We start from the raw sequence: 19,256 nt of genomic DNA on the forward strand, positions 1-19,256 counted from the left end.
CCCCTGATCTACCTTTAATCAGGGGAGGGAGGCCTGTAATACCGTGGCGCTACGTGCCAATGCACGTGGCAGTGTTGCACGTAGCACCGCGATATTGAGTGGTAGTGCCCCAAGAGGGAGGGGGAGCGTTTCCAGTAGCGCCCCGTCTCCTGCTTGGGGCACTACCACTCAATTTACGGCGCGGGGGGCGCTAACATTTTCGGGGCGCTAAAAGTAGCGAAGTTAGCACCCCAAAGGGACCGTGACCCAATTTTTCCCACAATTATTTTAAATTTAAGAGGCATGGCATAGAAACCATTGGAAATAAAAAGGAATTCTAATTAGATAAGAGAGAGACTGTGCGGAAGAAAGATGAGATGTTTAAAATATTTTAGTTTTTATTTGATTCTTTCTGAATTCATCTCTTGTCAATTGTCCTTTCTGCCATCTCCTCTCCTGAAAGCTTTAACTCCTTACTGGGGTAGAGTTCCATGGGCATGGTCCCCTCTTGCCCGAGTGGCCATTATTCATTTGAGAGACAGCACATTTTGGCAAGAGATACCACAGCTGAACTTGACCCACACCTCACCAATACACATGTACATACTAGTGATGAAGACTGGTAGCCCTGGCTGAATTGCTCTTCCCGAACCCAGGGGTGTTGTAGCCAATTGTCGGACCCTAACTAACTTTTGGTTGCGATCGGCTACCTTGGCACAGACCGAGGTTTGAACCTTGGGCCTTCCTGGTCTGTATGGCTCGTTGAGTTGGATAAACCGGCTGAGGCGCAACAGGAGGTGCAAATGGTTTTATTTATTCATTCCTGGGATGTGGGCGTCGCTGGCAAGGCCAGCATTTATTACCCATCCCTAATTGCCCTCGAGAAGGTGGTGGTGAGCCGCTGCCTTGAACCGCTGCAGTCCGTGTGGTGAAGGTGCTCCCACAGTGCTGTTAGGGAGGGAGTTCCAGGTTTTTGACCCAGTGACAATGAAGGATCGGCGATGTATTTCCAAGTCAGGATGGTGTGTAACTTGGAGGGGAACTCGCAGGTGATGGTATTCCCATGTGCCTGCTGCCCTTGTCCTTCTAGGTGGTAGAGGTCGCGGGTTTGGGAGGTGCTGTCAAAGCCTTAGCGAGTTGCTACAGTGCATCTTGTAGATGGTACACACTGCAGCCACGGTGCGCCGGTGGTGGAGGGAGTGAATGTTTAAGGTGGTGGATGGGGTGCCAATCAAGCGGGCTGCTTTGTCCTGGATGGTGTCAAGCTTCTTGAGTGTTGTTGGAGCTGCACTCATCCAGGCAAGTGGAGAGTATTCCATCACAGTCCTTACTTCATCATTGTCTTCCATGTTTATTTTAATTATATAGAGAACTAATACCACTGTAATAATATTACTGCTGGCATTTAAGTGTTTTTATTACGATTGTAATGTTGCTTGAGTTTCACAGTGTATGAATTTTTTTAAATGGCTGGTCCAATTTCCCTCAGTATGTTAGCTATCCAAGGGTTAATATTTTGATGAGATTCAGCAAACATGTAAGCTGATGAGTTGGATGGCACGCCGAGGTATTTTGAGTTAACATTTTAGCCCCACCAAGACTACAGTAAAAGCTCTGACGCAAGTTATGGGCTAGAATTTCCACGGGAATTTTATTGAGATCGCGCTGTAACTTCGGTGGTAGATCGGCAGAAACCCCCAGAGAAACAATGTAAACGGCCGTTTATACTGTTTCTGCCGAAGTTACGACGGGAGATCGGGAGAACTCCCAAGGAAATTTTACCCCCACGGAGAATACAATTACATACTTCCGTGACAAGAGTGATTGGCATAGAAGCTATTTGCAAAGGTAATTCTTCATAAGTCATGGACTTCAACTAGCTTACGCTATCAGATCTTTCTCATTGTTTGAATGAGTTGTATCCTCAATGTGTATTCCTGACTAACTGAAATTATTGCTTAAATATTTTGAAATAGTTCATCAAGGTGAGGTACATCAGGGTAGGGTTTGGAAGACTTTTCCGAAATGCTACCCATCTGCAATCGAGCACAAGAACAGGCAGAAATATGGAATAAGAAAGGACCCTGCAGCTTCCCCAGATCCAAATCTCCACCTGTTCTGTTCCAGTAACTTGTCTTGATGCCATTCTTAGAAGGGCACACTGAACTGCACAAAATGTGACTTACCATTTCACACACCAACAATTTTCCCGATTTGAGATTACCATTTAGCCAAATTTTGGGCACTTTTGTGCTGTGGACTGGGAACTGAGAATAATTTCACTTAAAGACCTTTACTGTCAGCAAAGAGGGGGGAAAAAAAACTTTCATTCCCTCAGTCTTGAGCCAGATTTCAAGCTGGATTTCAGAGTTGAAAAGTCATTGTGCTAACCCACTGTAAGCAGTCAAGGGTTAAACTGCTTCAGCTAAAGTTACATGTTAATGTAATAAATGTAGAATCTTGGTCTTGTGCAATTACCGAGCATTATAATTAAGATAATTAAGTTTGATTATCATAAGTCTGCAATTTTGTATGGTACTATTAAATTGCCCATGGTATTACTCAAAGAACAGGAGGAGGCCATTCAGCCCCTCGAGCCTGTTCCGCCAATCAGTGAGATCATGACTGATCTGCGACTTAACTCCATATACCCGCCTTTGCCCCATATCCCTTAATGCTTTTGGTTACCGAAAATAGTTGGTTCACAAAAGTCAGTGGATGTGTAAGCTTTTCATTTACAAAAGATAGTGATGGAATTAGGAGGTAGTCTTCAGGAATTTGTTTCACAGAACCGGCAACTATAGTGCAACAGTTAAAATTGAATGGGAAATGTTGACATAGCAATTTACAATGGGAAATGTTGACCAAAAAATTGTCACATCAAGAAGTAAGTTTTCTGGACAGGAAGCGCATGCCCTGTTCAAGATTGTCATGACACGTTCCTGTTATTTTTTCATTTCTCCAGAATCTCATGGTCTGAGTTAATGGCTGCAGCAGCAAAAATAGCAAAAGAAGGTTTCAATGTTACTCAAGAACTTGGTAGGTGTAACAACATTTATTCTTAAAATATGTAATTCACTGCAGCATGCTGCCGGGAGCCTGAAATCCCTCTCTCATTGAGACAGGTTGGCAAGACACTCTGATTGATATAAGGGCATTGAATGAATCTCAGCGTACAGAGGAGCTTGGAGAAGTCTGGTTTGATCTGGGAGATACAGAGAGGAAGAGGGCATTTCTGAGAGGTTGGAGATATTGGAGAGGCCAGAGAATCTTGGATGTGTAGAACAGACATGGGCATCTTGAAGATCTAGAGCCCCTTGGGAGAGTGGGATGGCCTTGAAGACGTTAGGCAGGTACCGGAAACTTTTTTTATCCGGCACCAACGGGACCAGCGTGGTGCCGGTTTATCAAGAAGTCTGGATTACAGAGAGGTATAGTAAAAGGTACGAGAGCCCCATACACAGCAACACATCCAGGCTTCCCTGTTGCTTAGCAACAGGTGCAGGAACCCCAGCCACAAGATCCAGGTGTCCCTGTTGCTTAGCAACAGGTGCAGGAACCCCGGTTACACAGCCACAGATCCAGGAATGGACACTAATATGAAGTAAAACTTACCTGAACCAACTCCTGAATTTTGCTGGTTAACAGAGATTTCCGGTTATTTAGGTGCTGGTAAGTCGAGAGTTTCCTGTAGCTGGTTTTGGAGACCTGGGTGTGCGAAGAAGTGGAATCTTGGATAACCGAGCAAGCTAGCAGGAAAACTCTGAGCAGGGTAGTATTGGTGGCATGGACTTAGGGGAGTCTCTGAAGGATGGATCTGTGGGGGATGGGGAGGAGGAAATAGCCTGTCTCATAAAGATCACATTGTTTTTAATCTCTCCAACCTTCTGCTTTTGAGAGAGACAGTAAAAGTGTTTGAGAGACTGAGGTGGGGAGAGAGCACAATTGAGGAGAGGAATCCGTAAGAAATGGTCTAGACTGCTTAGAGCCAAATGTTCCTTTCTAGTTTAAAAAGTCAATATAGTGAGCCTCGCAATTTGATTTTAGCTCATTCCCAGGTATCCAATAATGAGGGTAGATTGTAATGAGATTTAAAACATTAGTCCATAACTCTCTAAACAGTGAAATCTCTTCTTTTTTTCTCTAGAAATATTTTAAAGTGCATGAAGCTCCTTTATTGATTTGATTTAATTGTATAACCTTTCTTGGCTTCCACTAATCCAGCTAAAGCGATCGATCAAGTAAAGGACAAAAATATGTCGGATACTTTCCGAGAAACCTTTCTGCCACATGGGCAACCATTACAGCCAGGAGCTTTCATGAAACGTTTGGATCTGGCAGACATTTTGAATGCAGTTGGTCTCGAGGGCGTTTCGGCATTTTACGATGGAAATGTCACGGAAGAGATGGCTTCTGAGGTAGAGAGTTAAGTCTGTCACGATAAACTTTTTAAGCTTACGGACCTTCTCAATTCTTTATAGTAGCAATTTAAAATTTGAAATTGTTTAATCTTTGTGACGCAGTTAGCTCCAGATAAGCACTTAGCTATTTTGAGCATATTGCTGATATAAGATTTCTATAGATTAGATCCCTATGGACTGAAGCAATGGGTAGAACCAGCACCATAATGCACTCACTGCTTCACCACTGATCTGCACTGTTGGGTCTATTCATTAGGTAAACTCTGTAACCAACTGGCCTCATATACTTCTATAGCCCAGCATTACATTTCTTGGTAAAATAGTTATGATTTTTCTTTTTCAGGATTCAACTATAGTAGATAGAATGGATATCCACGCTTGGAATTTGGACCCGGTGAAGCGCTTAAATCTGACTCCCTTTACCCTTCTTTCTCTTCAGGTTCGGAGTAAAGGCGGTGTACTCTCTGTGGAGGATTTTGCTAATTACAGCGTGATTGTCGAGAAGCCCATTGAAGGATCATACCAAGGTACGAATTGGTCTCTGTTGCTAGGTTTGAGAGGTGGGAGGGGCTAATTGAATCTTAATCTACAGCTCAGAATTTTCTTCTCTCTGTATCTGAGGTATGGGATCAGGGGGGAGAAATTTGGTTGGTTGTGCCACCCATTAGCGCCTAAAGAGGCCGAGAAGTGGGGCGCTAACCAACTAGCGCCCGGGCGCTAACCAACTAGCGCCCGGGCGCAGCGAACCCTGCATCTCTTCCCATATTGAGCGGACATTTAGCGCCGGCGCTAAATCTTAGCGTCCGCTCACGGGCGCAGGCGGATCATGACGTCATTTCAGTGCGCAACGCCTTTTGGGCGCCCTGGACCGGAAATTCAGTGGCGCCCCCCCTCCGTTCCGCCTGGCGCAAATAAGGACAGCTTACCTGGAACGTTCCCCAGTCACTGTCGGGCTGGGGGGGCGTTCTTTAAAGGGGACTGCTGTGGTATAAATGCGGCAGCCATTTTTGGAGCACAACTTCTTCGAGAGTTACAGAGAGTTGCTGAGCTGCACACTGAGAGCCATTTCACCACTGAGCCAGCGCTGGCAGAAGAACTTCAGCCTTCTGACCATCACCTTGCTGTTGGTGAGCATTTCAAACGGGGAAACTTTCTGTGCGCACTTATTATGGAGGCTGCTTTGGAGGGGAACGTCCTGCTGCTGAATCATCTGGAAAGGGCACAGAGACGCAGGGAGAGGGGGGCAGGCATGGCCAGACAGAGGAGGGCCAACAGACGTCGCTACACCAGACCTTACGCTGCCAGGGTTTTCCGACAGCAGTTTTCCTACATGAACATGTCGGAGGAGCAGTGTATCAGAAGGCTGCGCTTTAGAAAGGAGGTGGTGACTGAGCTGTGCCACCTGCTTCAGCCAGATCTGCAGCCTCAGGTAAGGTGCAGGACATCTCTGTCGGTGGCTGTGAAGATGACTGCTGCCCTAAACTTCTACGCAAGCGGCTCCTTTCAGGCCGCAACTGGGGACATAGCCAACATCTCGCAGTTTGCGGTGCATTGCTGCATCCGTCAAGTGACTGATGCCCTGTTTAGAAGGAGGCGGCAGTACATCTCCTTCCCAATGACCCCGGACAAGCAGCAGGAGCGCGCAGAGGGCTTCGCAGCAATAGCGGACTTCCCCATGGTGCAGGGTGCCATTGACAGCACGCACGTGGCTTTGCGGGTGCCTGTATTGAATCCGGAGGAGTTCCGCAACCGCAAGGGGTTCCATTCCTTGAATGTCCAGCTGGTCTGTGACCACCGACAGCTGATCCTCGCAGTGAATGCGCAGTTCCCAGGCAGCAGCCACGACGCCTTCATCCTGCGCCAGACTTCTGTTGCAGACCTTTTTGAGGCCCCAGCTCACCCAGGAGGCTGGCTTCTCAGGGATGAGGGCTATCCTCTGTGCCTGTGGCTGATGACCCCGCTCCGTTCGCCCAGCACCTCTGCTGAAGAACGCTACAATGCGAGCCATCAGGCGACGAGGAACATTGTGGAGCACACAATCGGTGTGCTGAAGCAGCGGTTCCGCTGTCTGGACCATTCCGGAAGATCCCTGCAGTACTCGCCTGAGTGACATGCTGCATAACTTCGCTATCCTACGAACCCAGCCAATGCCACCAGACATTGAAGCATCAGCAGAGGAGGAGGAGGAGGACCAAGATGGGAGGGAGGCACAAACTGGAAGGGCCGTCTGTCAGAGGCTGATCAGAAGTCACTTCTAGGCCCCTCTCACGGAATGCTTGCTGCCATTCCAAGAACAGGAATGGAACCGTTCTGATACCCCAAAGCCTGTGAAGGGCAAAATGCATGTAAATAGCAGACATGGCCATTGTAAATAAAGAAAGTTGTTTATTGTACAAAATGTGCTTCCTTCCAGCAAGACAAAGCAATGGCAACAGAAAGCAAAACTACAACAGAAAGCAAAACTAACACACTGACACATAAGTGCCTCGCACACCCGGGAGACTGTCCAAAACATAAATAACATTCAGACCAGCATCCTCGGCCTTGATTTCTACAAATAAGACGTTTCAGCAGCACCTTCTACTCTTTCCCCCTTGATGGTGATCTGCTTCTCTTGCGAGATTGGCCCCTTCCCTCCCTGCAGCTCCTCCGTAATGGGACCCCAGTGGCTGGAGCAAGGCTGGGGGAGGCCTGCTGACTGTCCGAAAGCGCAGATGCCCCTGAGGGACGGCCTGGATGACCTCTGGGCCTGGAGGGCCCGGCTGCTGACTGCTCCAACTGTGCATGGGTGGAAGCAGTCTGTCCTGCAGGTGGTGGCAGCTGCAGTGGAGACGTGCCAGCGGTGGCATCATGAATGCTGTCATCCTGAGAGCGGACAGCAACTCCCTGGTCGGCCGACACACTGGCACTCTGACGGGGCAGCACCGCAGCATGCGCAGCAATCGGATGGTCCACAGATTGCTGGCCTGCTGTGGTGCTGCAAGGGCCCCGGGTAATCCTGCCTGATCCAGCGAGGGTGGCAGCAGCCAGTGGTTGCGTGGCCTCAATCTGCGTCTGCATGAGACCAGTGAGTGACTGCGTGGCAGCACTCAGCAGTTGCGTGGCAGGTGCCAGTGCTTCGGTGAAGCCCTGGACAGTCCTTTCCAGTGCTGTTCCGAAGCCATGGACAGTCCTTTCCAGTGCTGTCCCGAAGCCATGGACAGTCCTTTCCAGTGCTGTCCCGAAGCCATGGACAGTCCTTTCCAGTGCTGTCCCGAAGTTCTACGCACTCCTTGCCTGTGCTGCGCCGAAGTCTTGGACACTCCTTGCCAGTGTCTCGATGGATTCAGGCATCCTTGCCACTGCAGCCATGAGCTCAGTGTGCCTCAGCCCAGCCTGGGCGCTCATTTCTGCGAGGGCACGCACCTCTTCTGCGCTCTGTGCAGCAGCACTCGCGGCCTGACTCGCCCTCCGGGGAGACGGCCCCCGAGCTTCCCTACCCCCCTTGCGTTGCTGCAGCTGGCTGGTTCCTGGAGTTGGTTCCTCCTCAGAGCATTCCCCCCCGCTCCCCTCCAGGGAAGTAGTCTCCCCAGTCTGCAGATGGGCTGGCTCGCCTGAGGGTGGTAGGGATGGTCCGGATTCCTCCTGCTCGTCGCCTCCAGTGGCAGTGGCAGCTTGAGAGCCCGGCTCCTGAGCTGGTGATGCAGCATCTGAAAGCAGGGAGGCTGAAGAGTGGCTTTAGCGAAAGGACAGGGTGGCAGCAAGGGATGCATGAGTGCTGCAATACTCTGACTTGGGTCCAAAGTGAAAAAGCATGCTGGTGGGGGGAGCAAGTGGAAGGAGAGAGTTCAAAAAGGTGATGACCTTACCATCGCTGTGCACAACGGCGTCGGCAGCTCCAGAGGTGACAGGACCACTCATCCGGCTTCCAACAATCTGGTGGACTCTCTCCTCGAGGTCTGTGAGGGTCTGCAGGTGTGGCCGGCCTCCTCCGGTACGAAGCTGCTCCCTACGGTTCCTGGCCAGCTTGGCCTGCAGGAGAAAGGACGGGAAGTGATGAAACATGCTGCCCTGAGCTGACATTACATGCCCCCCATGGTAGAATAGCCCTTACATTATGCACTGAGCTGAATGTGCGTGTGTGTTTCCAGAAAGGGCCATGGGTGCTGGCTGGCAGATGGCCATTGGGGCTTCGCGCACCCTCTGGCCATAAAGTCAGGTGCAGATGGAGGGATGAAGATGATTGTGAAAAAGGCACTCACCCTAACGACCCGAGTGAGGTCGTTGAACTTCTTCCTGCATTGCACAGGAGTCCTGGGCACCATGCTGCTGGAGGTGACTCTTTGGGAAACATCCCTCCAAGCTCTGCGGTATTCGCTCTGATGAGGCCTCCTGCCATTCTCGGGGTACAGCACGGCTCGCCGGCACTCCACTGCGCCAACCAGAGCATCCAATGCCCTATCGCTAAAGCGCTCCGCTCTCTGCCTGAACCTCTCCATGTCTTGGAAGTTTTGAACGCCACAGGTAGGTCACCGCCGATTTTGAGGCCTACAAGGCGCAGAGTGTGGCTGCTGATGTTAATTGACCCGCCCCTTTAAGAGCTGGCCGGCGCCAGTGTGTCTCGTGGAAATCGATTATTGACAGCACCTGCGCTGCGCCCAGCCGCCGAGAAATTGAGTAGCGCCGCCGGGTTAGCGCCTTAAGAGTACCGTGCAGCGCCTGATTTAGTGCCGCAATCACCTTCAGGGGCGCTGCAACCCAATATCACTCGAGGTGGCGATAAATTGCGCCTGGCGCTAAACTTTGCATACCGCCAATACTAGCCCCCAAACGGGGCGATACCGAATTCCTCCCCCCAGATTTCTTAAGGCACTGTAATATTAACCTGGCTTAATTGTTGGCACTCTGATCTCTGAAGTTAGAAGGTTGTGGGTTCAAGACCTACTCCGGGGCTTGAGCACCTAGTCTTGGCTGACACTCATACTGCACTGAGGAAGAGCTACATTGCCTGAGTTGCCATATTTCAGCTGAGATGTTAAACTGAAGCCCTGTCTCCCTGTTCAGGTGGATGCTAAAGACCCTTTTGGCATGATTTGAAAAAGAACAATGTCCTAACCAGCAGTCCTCCTTCAGCCAACACTACCAAAAACAGATTAACTGGTCATTCATCTCATTGCTGTCTGTGGGATTTTGCCATGTTGAAAATGGCTGTATGTTTGCCTACATAACAATAGGCACTGCACTTCAAAGTATATCATTATGTATGAAATATTTGCAATGTTTGAAAGTCGTGATAAGACATTATATAAACGCAAGTCTTTTTTTTACCTCGATAGTATTCCATCAGCAGCAGGCGCATCTTCCTCCCCCAGCTAATACCACATCACAGTATAATGCAGGCAACCTCTATGCCTGCCATGACTCTTGGGGCTCAGGAAAGGTAGCTTCCAAGAACAGAGGTAGGAGGTATAGGAAACCTAGGCCTCGATCTATTGGCATTAAAATGAAGTGCATAGATGCATTAAAGAGGACACGGAGATGGTTTTTCGGTTGAGCATCACTTTCCCACATCCCGAGCCCAAGTGTAGATGTGCATTAGGCACTGCCAGCTGCGATGATGCTGAATTGGAACAGATAGAGGCGTCGCCTCAAAACCTGAACTGTACCTGCTACGGCCGGATCTCCGCTATCTGTCATAATGGAGGGGATGCCCAAGGCTTGATTTTAACTTTCAGCAATGATGGAACACGAATAGTAGCGGATCAAATGCCCGGTGTACCCGGTGTGTAACAGGCGGCCGATCCACTACTGCCTTGTTTCACCACCACCCAAAGTTAAAATCAGCTCTCCTGTGTCTTCTTTCTGAGGGGGGAATGGAAGTTGGTAAATAATTGAGAGTCTCCAAATATTGTTTTTACAAATAGGAGTGCCCCAGGTATAGGAATAAAGACCAGTACAATGCAAATATAAATTGAATGTAACCCGTGAGTTTGATTTACGTCAGACAGGCAGAGATTAGTGTTAGCAGGTTGTGCAGTCGGATGTCATAAAGAAAGAAAGAACTTGCATTTATATAGCGCCTTTCACGACCACCGGACGTCCCAAAGCGCTTTACAGCCAACGAAGTACTTTTTTGAAGTGTAGTCACTGTTGTAATGTAGGAACCACAGCAGCCACTTTGCGCACAGCAAGCTCCCACAAACAGCAATGTGATAATGACCAGATAATCTGTTTTAGTGATGTTGATTGAGGGATAAATATTGACCAGGACACTGGGGATAACTCCCCTCCTGTTCATCGAAATAGTGCCATGGGATTTTTTCCGTCCACCTGAGAGAGCAGACGGGGTCTCGGTTTAACGTCTCATCCGAAAGACGGCACCTCTGACAGTGCAGCACTCCCTCAGTACTGCACTGGAGGGTCAGCCTAGGTTTTTGTGCTCACACAAACCGTGTCCCGTGAAACTCCTGACACAGAATTAGGAAGGCCGATAACTGGAGTGCAGATACTGGAGCTACCATTGTAATCCACTGCTGCACTAATTTTCTGCTGCCAATTGTAGGACTACTATTGAAACATTTCAGTACTCTGGTTTAACACCTGAACTATGCAATACTTCGAGTGCAGGGAGTAGGACAGACGCCAGCTCAACATTGATATGTAAGGACAGACTAAAAACTGCTGAGAACAATCCAACTCCCATTTCTATGATTTTGCATGGCTGCATCCTACCTGTTCAGGGTGGGAAGAACAGTTTGTTGTTAATTTTTGTTCTGCCAAATGAAAAGGAATGCTTTGCGCCCAAATCCTTCACGACTAGGAAAGCACCATCACCAGTTGGGGTGAGGGGAGGGAGCGGGGTCACATAAGGTCCACTGGACAGTGTCAAAAGTCCACTCTTAGAACATAAGAAGCAGGAGTAGGCCATTCGGCCCTTCGAGCCTGCTCTGCCATTCAATGAGATCATGGCTGATCTTCTGCCTCAACTCCATTCACCGGCCCTATCGCCATATCCCTTGATGCCCTTACTAGTCAGAAATCTATTGACTTCTGTTTTGAATATACCCAATGACTGAGCTTCCACAGCCCTCTGGGGTAGAGAATTCCAAAGATTCACCACCCTCTGTGTGAAGAAATTTCTTCTCATCTCAGTCCTGAATGGCCTATCCTTTATCTTGAGGCTGTGGCCCCTGGTTTTAGACTCCCCAGCCAATGGACACATTCTCCCAGCATCCACCCTATCAAGCCCTGTAATAATTTTGTATGTTTCAATGAGATCCCCTCTCATTCTTCTGAATTCAAGAGAATACAGGCCAAGTTTACTCAATCTCTTCTCCTACGACAGTCCCGCCATCCCAAGAATCAAACTCGTGAACATTCATTGCACTTCCTCTATGGCAAGTATATCCTTCCTTAGGTAAGGAGACCAAAATTGTAGAGTACTCCAGGCGTGGTCTCACCAAGGTCCTATATAATTGGAGTAAGACTTCTTTACTCCTGTACTCAAATCCTCTTGTAATGAAGGCCAGAATACCATTTGCCTTCTTAATGGCTTGCTGCACCTGCACATTCACTTTCAGTGACTCATGTACAAGGACACCCAGGTCCCTTTGAGCATCTGCATTCCCCAATCTTTCACCATTTAGGAAATACTCTGCCTTTCTGTTTTTTCTACCAAAGTGGATAACTTCACATTTATCCACATTATATTCCATCTGCCATGTTCTCGCCCACTCACTGAGCCTGTCGAGATCCCCTTGAAGCCTCTTCACATCCTCTTCACAACTGACACTGCCACCTAGCTTTGTATCATCAGCAAATTTGGAAATGTTACATTTAGTCCCCTCATCCAAATCATTGATATAGATTGTGAATAGCTGGGGCCCAAGCACCGATCCTTGCGGTACTTCACTAGTCACAGCCTGCCATCCTGGAAAAGACCCGTTTATCCCTACTCTTTGTTTTCTGCCTGTTAACCAATTCTCAATCCATGCTAGTATATTACCCCCAATTCCATGTGCCCTAATTTTGTTCACCAACCTCTTGTGTGGGACCTCATCGAAGGCCTTCTGAAAATCCAAATACACCACATCTACCAGTTCCCCTTTGTCTACTCCACTAGTTACATCCTCAAAGAACTCCAGTAGGTTTGTTAAACAAGATTTCCCTTTCACAAATCCATGTTGACTCTGTCCAATCTTACTATTAGTTTCTAAGTGCCCAGTTATTGCATCCTTTATAATAGATTCCAGCATTTTCCCAACTACAGGAAACTTTGTGCTATCCGGCACCGACGGGACCGAGCTGTTGCCATTCCCTCAAAACTGCCGGACACTCCAGCGCTAATGTTGAAACATACGGAGATTTTCAGCTCCGTGTGAATCAACAAACCCTGTTGCTTAGCAACAGCTTCTAAACAGTCGGCAAGCGTCTCTGTAGCGTCTCTAGCTGAAGCTGTTGCTTAGCTACAGACCTTGCAGAGCTTGACTGTTGAGAAAAAAAAGCAACGAAAAGAAAAAGAACAGCTCCTGATTTTTGCCGGTGGCTCGAGCTTGCCGGACATTTAGCCTCCGGATAACACAAAGTTTCCTGTACTGATGTGAGGCTAACAGGTCTGTAGTTCCCCGTTTTCTCTCTTCCCTCCTTTCTTAAATAGCAGGGTTACATTTGATAACCTCTAATCTGCAGGAACTGTTCCAGAATCTTTAGAATTTTGGAAGATGACAACCAATGCGTCCACTATTCCAATGGCCAGCTCTTTCAAAATCCTAGGATGTAGGTCATCCGGTCCTTGGGATTTATCGACTTTTAGTCCCATTTTGCTAGTACTGTTTTTTTACTAATAATTTCTTTAAGTTCCTCATTCTCGCCACACCCTTGATTTTCTTGTATTTCTGGGAGGTTTTTTGTGTCTTCCTCCGTGAAGACAGAAACAAAGTATTTATTTAATTTCTCTGCTATTTCCTCATTCCCCATTATAAGTTCTCCCGTTTCTGGCTGTAAAGGACCTACAGTTACCTTCGCCAGTCTTTTCCTTTTCGCATACCTATAGAAGCTTTTACAATCCGTTTTTATATTTTTCGCTAGTTTGTGCTCATATTCCATTTTCCCTTTCTTTGCAATTTCTTGGTCTCCCTTTGCTGATTTCTAAAAAGATCCCAATCCTCAGGCTGACCGCTTTTTCTGGCAACTTTATAAGCTTCCTCCTTTGACTTAATACTAGCTTTAATTTCTTTTGTTAGCCATGGTTGGATCACACTTCCTTTTGGGTTTTTATGCCCTAGAGGAATATATGTTTGTTGCAAATTATGCATTATTTCCTTGAATGTTAGCCATTGTATGTCCACCTTCATACCTTTTTAGTGTAGTTTCCCAATCTACCATGGCCAACTTGTCCTTCATACCCTTGTAGTTTCCTCTGTTTAGATTGAAGACCTTAGTTTCAGATTGGGCTACATCACTCTCAAACTTAATGTAAAATTCAATCATATTATGATCACTTGTTCCTAAAGGCCCCTTTACCACAAGATTATTGATTAACCCTTTCTCATTACACAGTACCAAATCCAGAATTGCCTGTTTCCTGGTTGGTTCCTCCACATACTAGTCCAGGAAACCATCTCGCATGCATTCCAAGAATTCGTCCTCCACACCATTAGTGGTAATTTGATTTTCCCAGTCAAAATGTAGATTAAAGTCCCCCATGATTACCGTATTGCACTTCTAATTTCTTGATTGATACTGTACCCTACATTACCATTACTGTTTGGTGGCCTATACACCACTCCCATCAATGTATTCCGCCCTTTGCTGTTTCTTAGCTCCACCCAAACTGATTCTAGTTCTGCATCACGATCTGCCGAGCTAAGATCTTTTATCTCTACCGTACCGATTTGATCTCTTATTAACAGCGCTACGCCACCACCTCTTCCTTTTTGTCTGTCCTTCCTAAATGTTGAGTACCCTGGAACATTCAGTTCCCAGCTTTGGTTACCCTGCAACCATGTCTCCGTAATGGCAATTACATCATACCCATTTACTTCTATTAGTGCCATTAATTCATCCACCTTGTTGCGAATACTACGTGCATTTAGATAAAGTGCCTTCAACTTTGCCTGTTTAATATTTTTCTGCACTTTTACCCTCTTTACTGTTGGCCTTTGTTTCTGCTCTCTACTAGTTTTGCTGGCTACTTTCTAACTTGCACTTCCAGCTTTGTTTCTCTCTGTTCTGGGCCCACACTTAGGTTCTCAACCCCCTGACAAACTAGTTTAAATCCTTCCCAACAGCACTAGCAAACCCCCCTGCGAGGATATTGGTCCCGGTTCTGCCGAGGTGTAATCCATCCAGCTTGTACAGGTCCCACCTTCCCCAGAATCGGTCCCAATGCCTCAGGAATTTAAATCCCTCCCTCCTACACCATCTCTCCAGCCACACATTCATCTGGTCTAATCTCCTATTTCTGCTCTCGCTAGCACGTGGCACTGGGAGTAATCCTGAGATTACTAACTTTTGAGGTCCTGCTTTTTAATTTATTTCCTAGCTCCCTATATTCTGCTTGGTCCCAGGTGCGTGTCCCTGCTGCCTGCTCGGGAGAGCCGGTTAAAATTGCGGATGTTGGGATCATGGCGGCTTTCGGACAAGTAAGAGCCAGGGCGATTGTAACTGCCTACCCGCCAGCTTTCTGCTGAGCGAGTCGAGTTAAAATCGCCCCCCGTTTTGCTTAAACCAAAAAGAAAAGTCTCAGTTGTAAATTATCAGCTGCCGGCTCCCGCCTCCATTTTTCTTCCAGCAGAAACCTGGTAGGTGGGCAGTTAAAATCGCCCTGGCTCTTACCTGTCTGAAAGCCACCATGATCGCAACATCTGCAATTTTAACCTGTTTCCACTCGTTGAGGGTACAAGGACTAGGGGACACAAATTTAAGGTTTTGGGCAAGAGATACAGGGGGAATGTGAGGAAAAACTTTTTTACGCAGTGAGTGGTGAGGACCTGGAACTCGCTGCCGACGGAAGTGGTGGAAGCGGAGATGCTCCATGTTTTCAAGGGGAGGCTGGATAGGCACTTGAGGGAAATAAACTTGCAGGGCTATGGGGATAGAGCGGGGGAATGGGACTGACTGGATTGCTCTACAGAGAGCCGGCACGGACTCGATAGGCCAAATGGCCTCCTTCTGTGCCATTATGACTCTATGGGGTAAAAATTGGGCACCTTCGCCGAGGCACTAATTTTAGCGCCCTGAAAAAGTTAGCGCCCCTGTGGCCGATTTTCCCAGGTAGCTCCCCGAGAGGGAGGAGGGGCGCTACTGGAAGCACCCCACATCCCTCTTGGGGCGCTGCGAGCCAATATCGCGGCACTATGTGCCGCAGTGCCACGGTACTGCAGAGCTTCCTCCCCTTAAAGGGGTGGGGCCTGGCACAGCGCGTCCCGGCACCCAGCTGGGCCACCAGGGATCGGGAGTGCCGGCAAACGAGCCCGGCACGGAGAGCAGCCAGCACTCCCGGGTCTTCACGGGGGCCGGGGATGGCGCCGGGGCCAGCAACAAAAATGGCGGGCCAGCAACAAAAATGGCCGCCCGCCACCTCCCCTTTAACTAGCGCCGCTCTGGCCGCAGGTAGGCCCCCCTGACCCTGCGGACGTAGCGTCTGGTGGTAGGTCGGGGGGCGCCACCCAATATTACAGCCGGGGCACTGCACATGGCGATAACATCATCGGTGGCACAGAGCCGAGCGGCGGTAACAGCTGAATTTCGCGGGAGGCATTAGCGGCGTCGCGCCCAGGCGCTGGTTGATTTGCAAGGGTGCTAACGGGAGGTGCAAATCAATTGAATTTAGGCCCCTATGAGACTGCAGCAATGACGTACGCTGAGCTAAACGGGTCGGGCAGGAAGTAGGCAATCAGAAATGTTGGCTCGTGGGATGTCATTTGGAAGTTACTGTCCATCCCAGCTTCAACTGAAAACTACTGACATGAATCAGTCATTCATGAAAGAAAGACTTATGAAATGATACTGAGCGGCCTGCAGGTGGCGCTGTCCAGGGAGAGTATAAATACTCGGGCACGGGCCCAGCTTGCGCAGGACATTCTTAACAGGAACTAGTGAAGGACACAACTAGACCTCCATGTTGTAAAACAGTTGATTAAAGCTTTGTTTAACGCTTAGACCAAGTGCCTAGTAGTTTTCTTACGTCAACTACGTTTTCTTTTCTCTGCTGTTTTTTACAGGTCACTATGTGCTCACCGCTCCACCCCCGCACGTGGGACCTGCACTAGTTGCTGCCCTCAACATTTTGGAGGGATTTAACATAACGGCCCAGGCAACCAGAAACCTGACCTATCACTTACTCACTGAGGTAGGAGTTGCAGAGCTCGGTGTAGGATTGCCGCCTGTCTAGTTTGGGACTGGACGTTCCAGTTTTTTAGCAGGTTGTATAGTCATTCTAAAGGATAAAGAGGACACCTGTTATCCAGTTGAAAATGAACTAAGGTTATAATAAATGAACCGTGTTATAATAATGTACATGGGAATTTTTAAGAACATAAGAAATAGGAGCAGGAGTAGGCCATACGGCCCCTCGAGCCTGCTCCGCCATTCAGTAAGATCACAGCTGATCTTCGACCTCAACTCCACTTTCCCGCCTGATCCCCATATCCCTTGATTCGCCTAGAGTCCACAAATGGGTGTGCTAAAAATGTGTGCAGAGGAAATTAAATTTAAAGTTAAAAGTCTTTTTTTTTTTCCCTACTAATTTCTATGTTTTATGATGTGAAGGCATTAATTACCAAAGTTTTCAATGAATTTTGATCAACCAGCAAGAAAATAACACTTATGAACTCCCAAGCCAGTTCCCACTGCACATGAACTCACAGGGCAAACTCCTCTTAATTGGCAGTGGGGTAGATTATCCACCCGGCAGGGTGCCTCCATCCCAAGTTTTTGTCCACTCCCTTCTTCACTTGCACGTTTCTCGGGAGGCTTTCATGCCGACAGATAGTGCTCTTGCACAAACGGTGCATTCTCGTGCAAATCATCTTGTGGACTTTCATGATGTTAATGACTAATCCATTCATCTCACTCACATATCTGGGCATTAAAGGCTAATCATGTTCAGCCCTTTCAGGAAATGCTTTCTTAAAGTGTCTGAGTTCTGATTTGCTGCAAAATTGTAAAATGGAAGCATTCAGTGCCACTCTACCATTGGGACTTTTTGGAGGCCACAGAAGAGGATGAATGAAGGGCCACCAGGGAGAATCTGCCCATACCTGTATCGGCCGTGGTTCAGTGGGTAGCGCCCTCGCCTCTGGGTCAGAAGGTTGTGGGTTCAAGTCCCACTTAAAGTCTAGGCTGACACTCCAGTGCAGTGCTGAGGGAGCATCTCACCTTATTCCACCCCTCTCACCTCATTTAAAATTCTCGTTCTCTACCGCCCACCCAAGTACCATAAAAATGTTATTACCAAGATATCTTCACTGCTTTCCTCCCTCAGCCTCTGCACCAAATGACTTCTCATTCTTGGTGATTTCAACCTCCATCTCAATTCATCATGCTCTCTTTCCTCTGAGTTCACTACCCTCCTATCCTCCCTTAATCTCTTCCTCCCCAACCCATATTCACAGCCATCCCCTCGACCTTGCCATCTCTCGTGGCCTCGCTACTCCCTTCGTGCCAATCGGAGATAAGGCCATCTCTGACCACTTCCTCGTATCGCTCTCCACCCACATCCCCTTTCCTCCCCCCCGCCCCCCAACCCTACTTCCTTCTGTGTCCGCCCCTGGAAAAAAAACTCTTACAACTGCACTTATGAAATCCCAACTGTCCAGCCTTTGGCCCTCCATTCACCACGACATTTCTGCAGCTACCGATCTCAACTACAACCCCACCACCACCTTTGATTCCCTAGTCCCTATTAAAATAATTACTCTCTCTCACCTTGGCCGTTCCCCCTGGTAAAGCCCTCGTCTTCACTCCCTTAAGTCCAACGGACGCAGACTTGAACGGATATGGCGCACAACTTCCCGCTTCAAACATGGAGTCCCACTTCCTGCTCCCTCAACCCTATTCCCACCAAACTGCTAACCACCCAACTTCCTTTTCTGGCTCCCATGTTAACTGACATTTTGTTAACGGTTCTCTCTCCTCAGGTACTGTCCCCCTCTCCCTCAAATCTGCCATCATCACCCCTCTCCTCAAAGAACCAACCCTTGATCCCTCCGTCCTTGCAAACTACCGCCCCATTTCCATCCTCCCTTTCCTCTCCAAAGTCCTTGAACGTGTTGTCGCCTCCCAAATCCGTGCCCATCTTTCCTGCAACTCCATGCTTGAATCCCTCCAATCAGGTTTCCGCCCCTGCCACAGTACTGAAACGGCTCTCATCAAAGTCACAAATGACATCCTTTGTGACTATGACAAAGGTAAACTATCCCTCCTCGTCCTTCTCGACTTGTCTGCAGCCTTTGACATGGTTGACCACTCCATCCTCCTCCAACGCCTCTCCACCGTCGTCCAGCTGGGTGGGACTGCACTTGCCTGGTTCCATTCTTATCTATCTAATCGTAGCCAGAGAATCACCTGCAACGGCTTCTCTTCCCGCTCCCGCATCGTTAACTCTGGGGTCCCCCAAGGATCTATCCTTGGCCCCCTCCTATTTCTCATCTACATGTTGCCCCTTGGCGACATCATCCGAAAATACAGCATCAGTTCCACATGTACGCTGACAACACCCAGCTCTGCCTCACCACCACTTCTCTCGACCCACCCATGGTCTCTAAATTGTCAGACTGCTTGTCCGACATCCAGTTCTGGATGAGCAGAAATTTTCTCCAATTAAACATTGGGAAGACCGAAGCCATTGTTTTCAGTTCCCCGCCACAAACTCCG

The 19,256-nt window shown here is 48.3% G+C and overlaps 1 protein-coding gene across 1 annotated transcript in view; it reads left to right on the plus strand.

The window, feature by feature from the left end:
* Window positions 1-19,256, plus strand: part of ggt7 (gamma-glutamyltransferase 7) — a 60,073-nt gene that overhangs the window by 30,209 nt on the left and 10,608 nt on the right. The window contains exons 6-9 of the mRNA XM_086005744.1: window positions 2,945-3,018; window positions 4,204-4,397; window positions 4,840-4,927; window positions 16,604-16,731. Of these exons, the coding sequence (XP_085861870.1) occupies window positions 2,945-3,018; window positions 4,204-4,397; window positions 4,840-4,927; window positions 16,604-16,731 (484 nt within the window). The remainder of the gene's footprint in view (window positions 1-2,944; window positions 3,019-4,203; window positions 4,398-4,839; window positions 4,928-16,603; window positions 16,732-19,256) is intronic.

The sequence above is a fragment of the Somniosus microcephalus genome, chromosome 13, assembly GCF_052327205.1.
Source record: "Somniosus microcephalus isolate GS21.2 chromosome 13, FLI_Smic_1.0, whole genome shotgun sequence".
NCBI classification, from domain to species: Eukaryota; Metazoa; Chordata; class Chondrichthyes; order Squaliformes; family Somniosidae; genus Somniosus; species Somniosus microcephalus.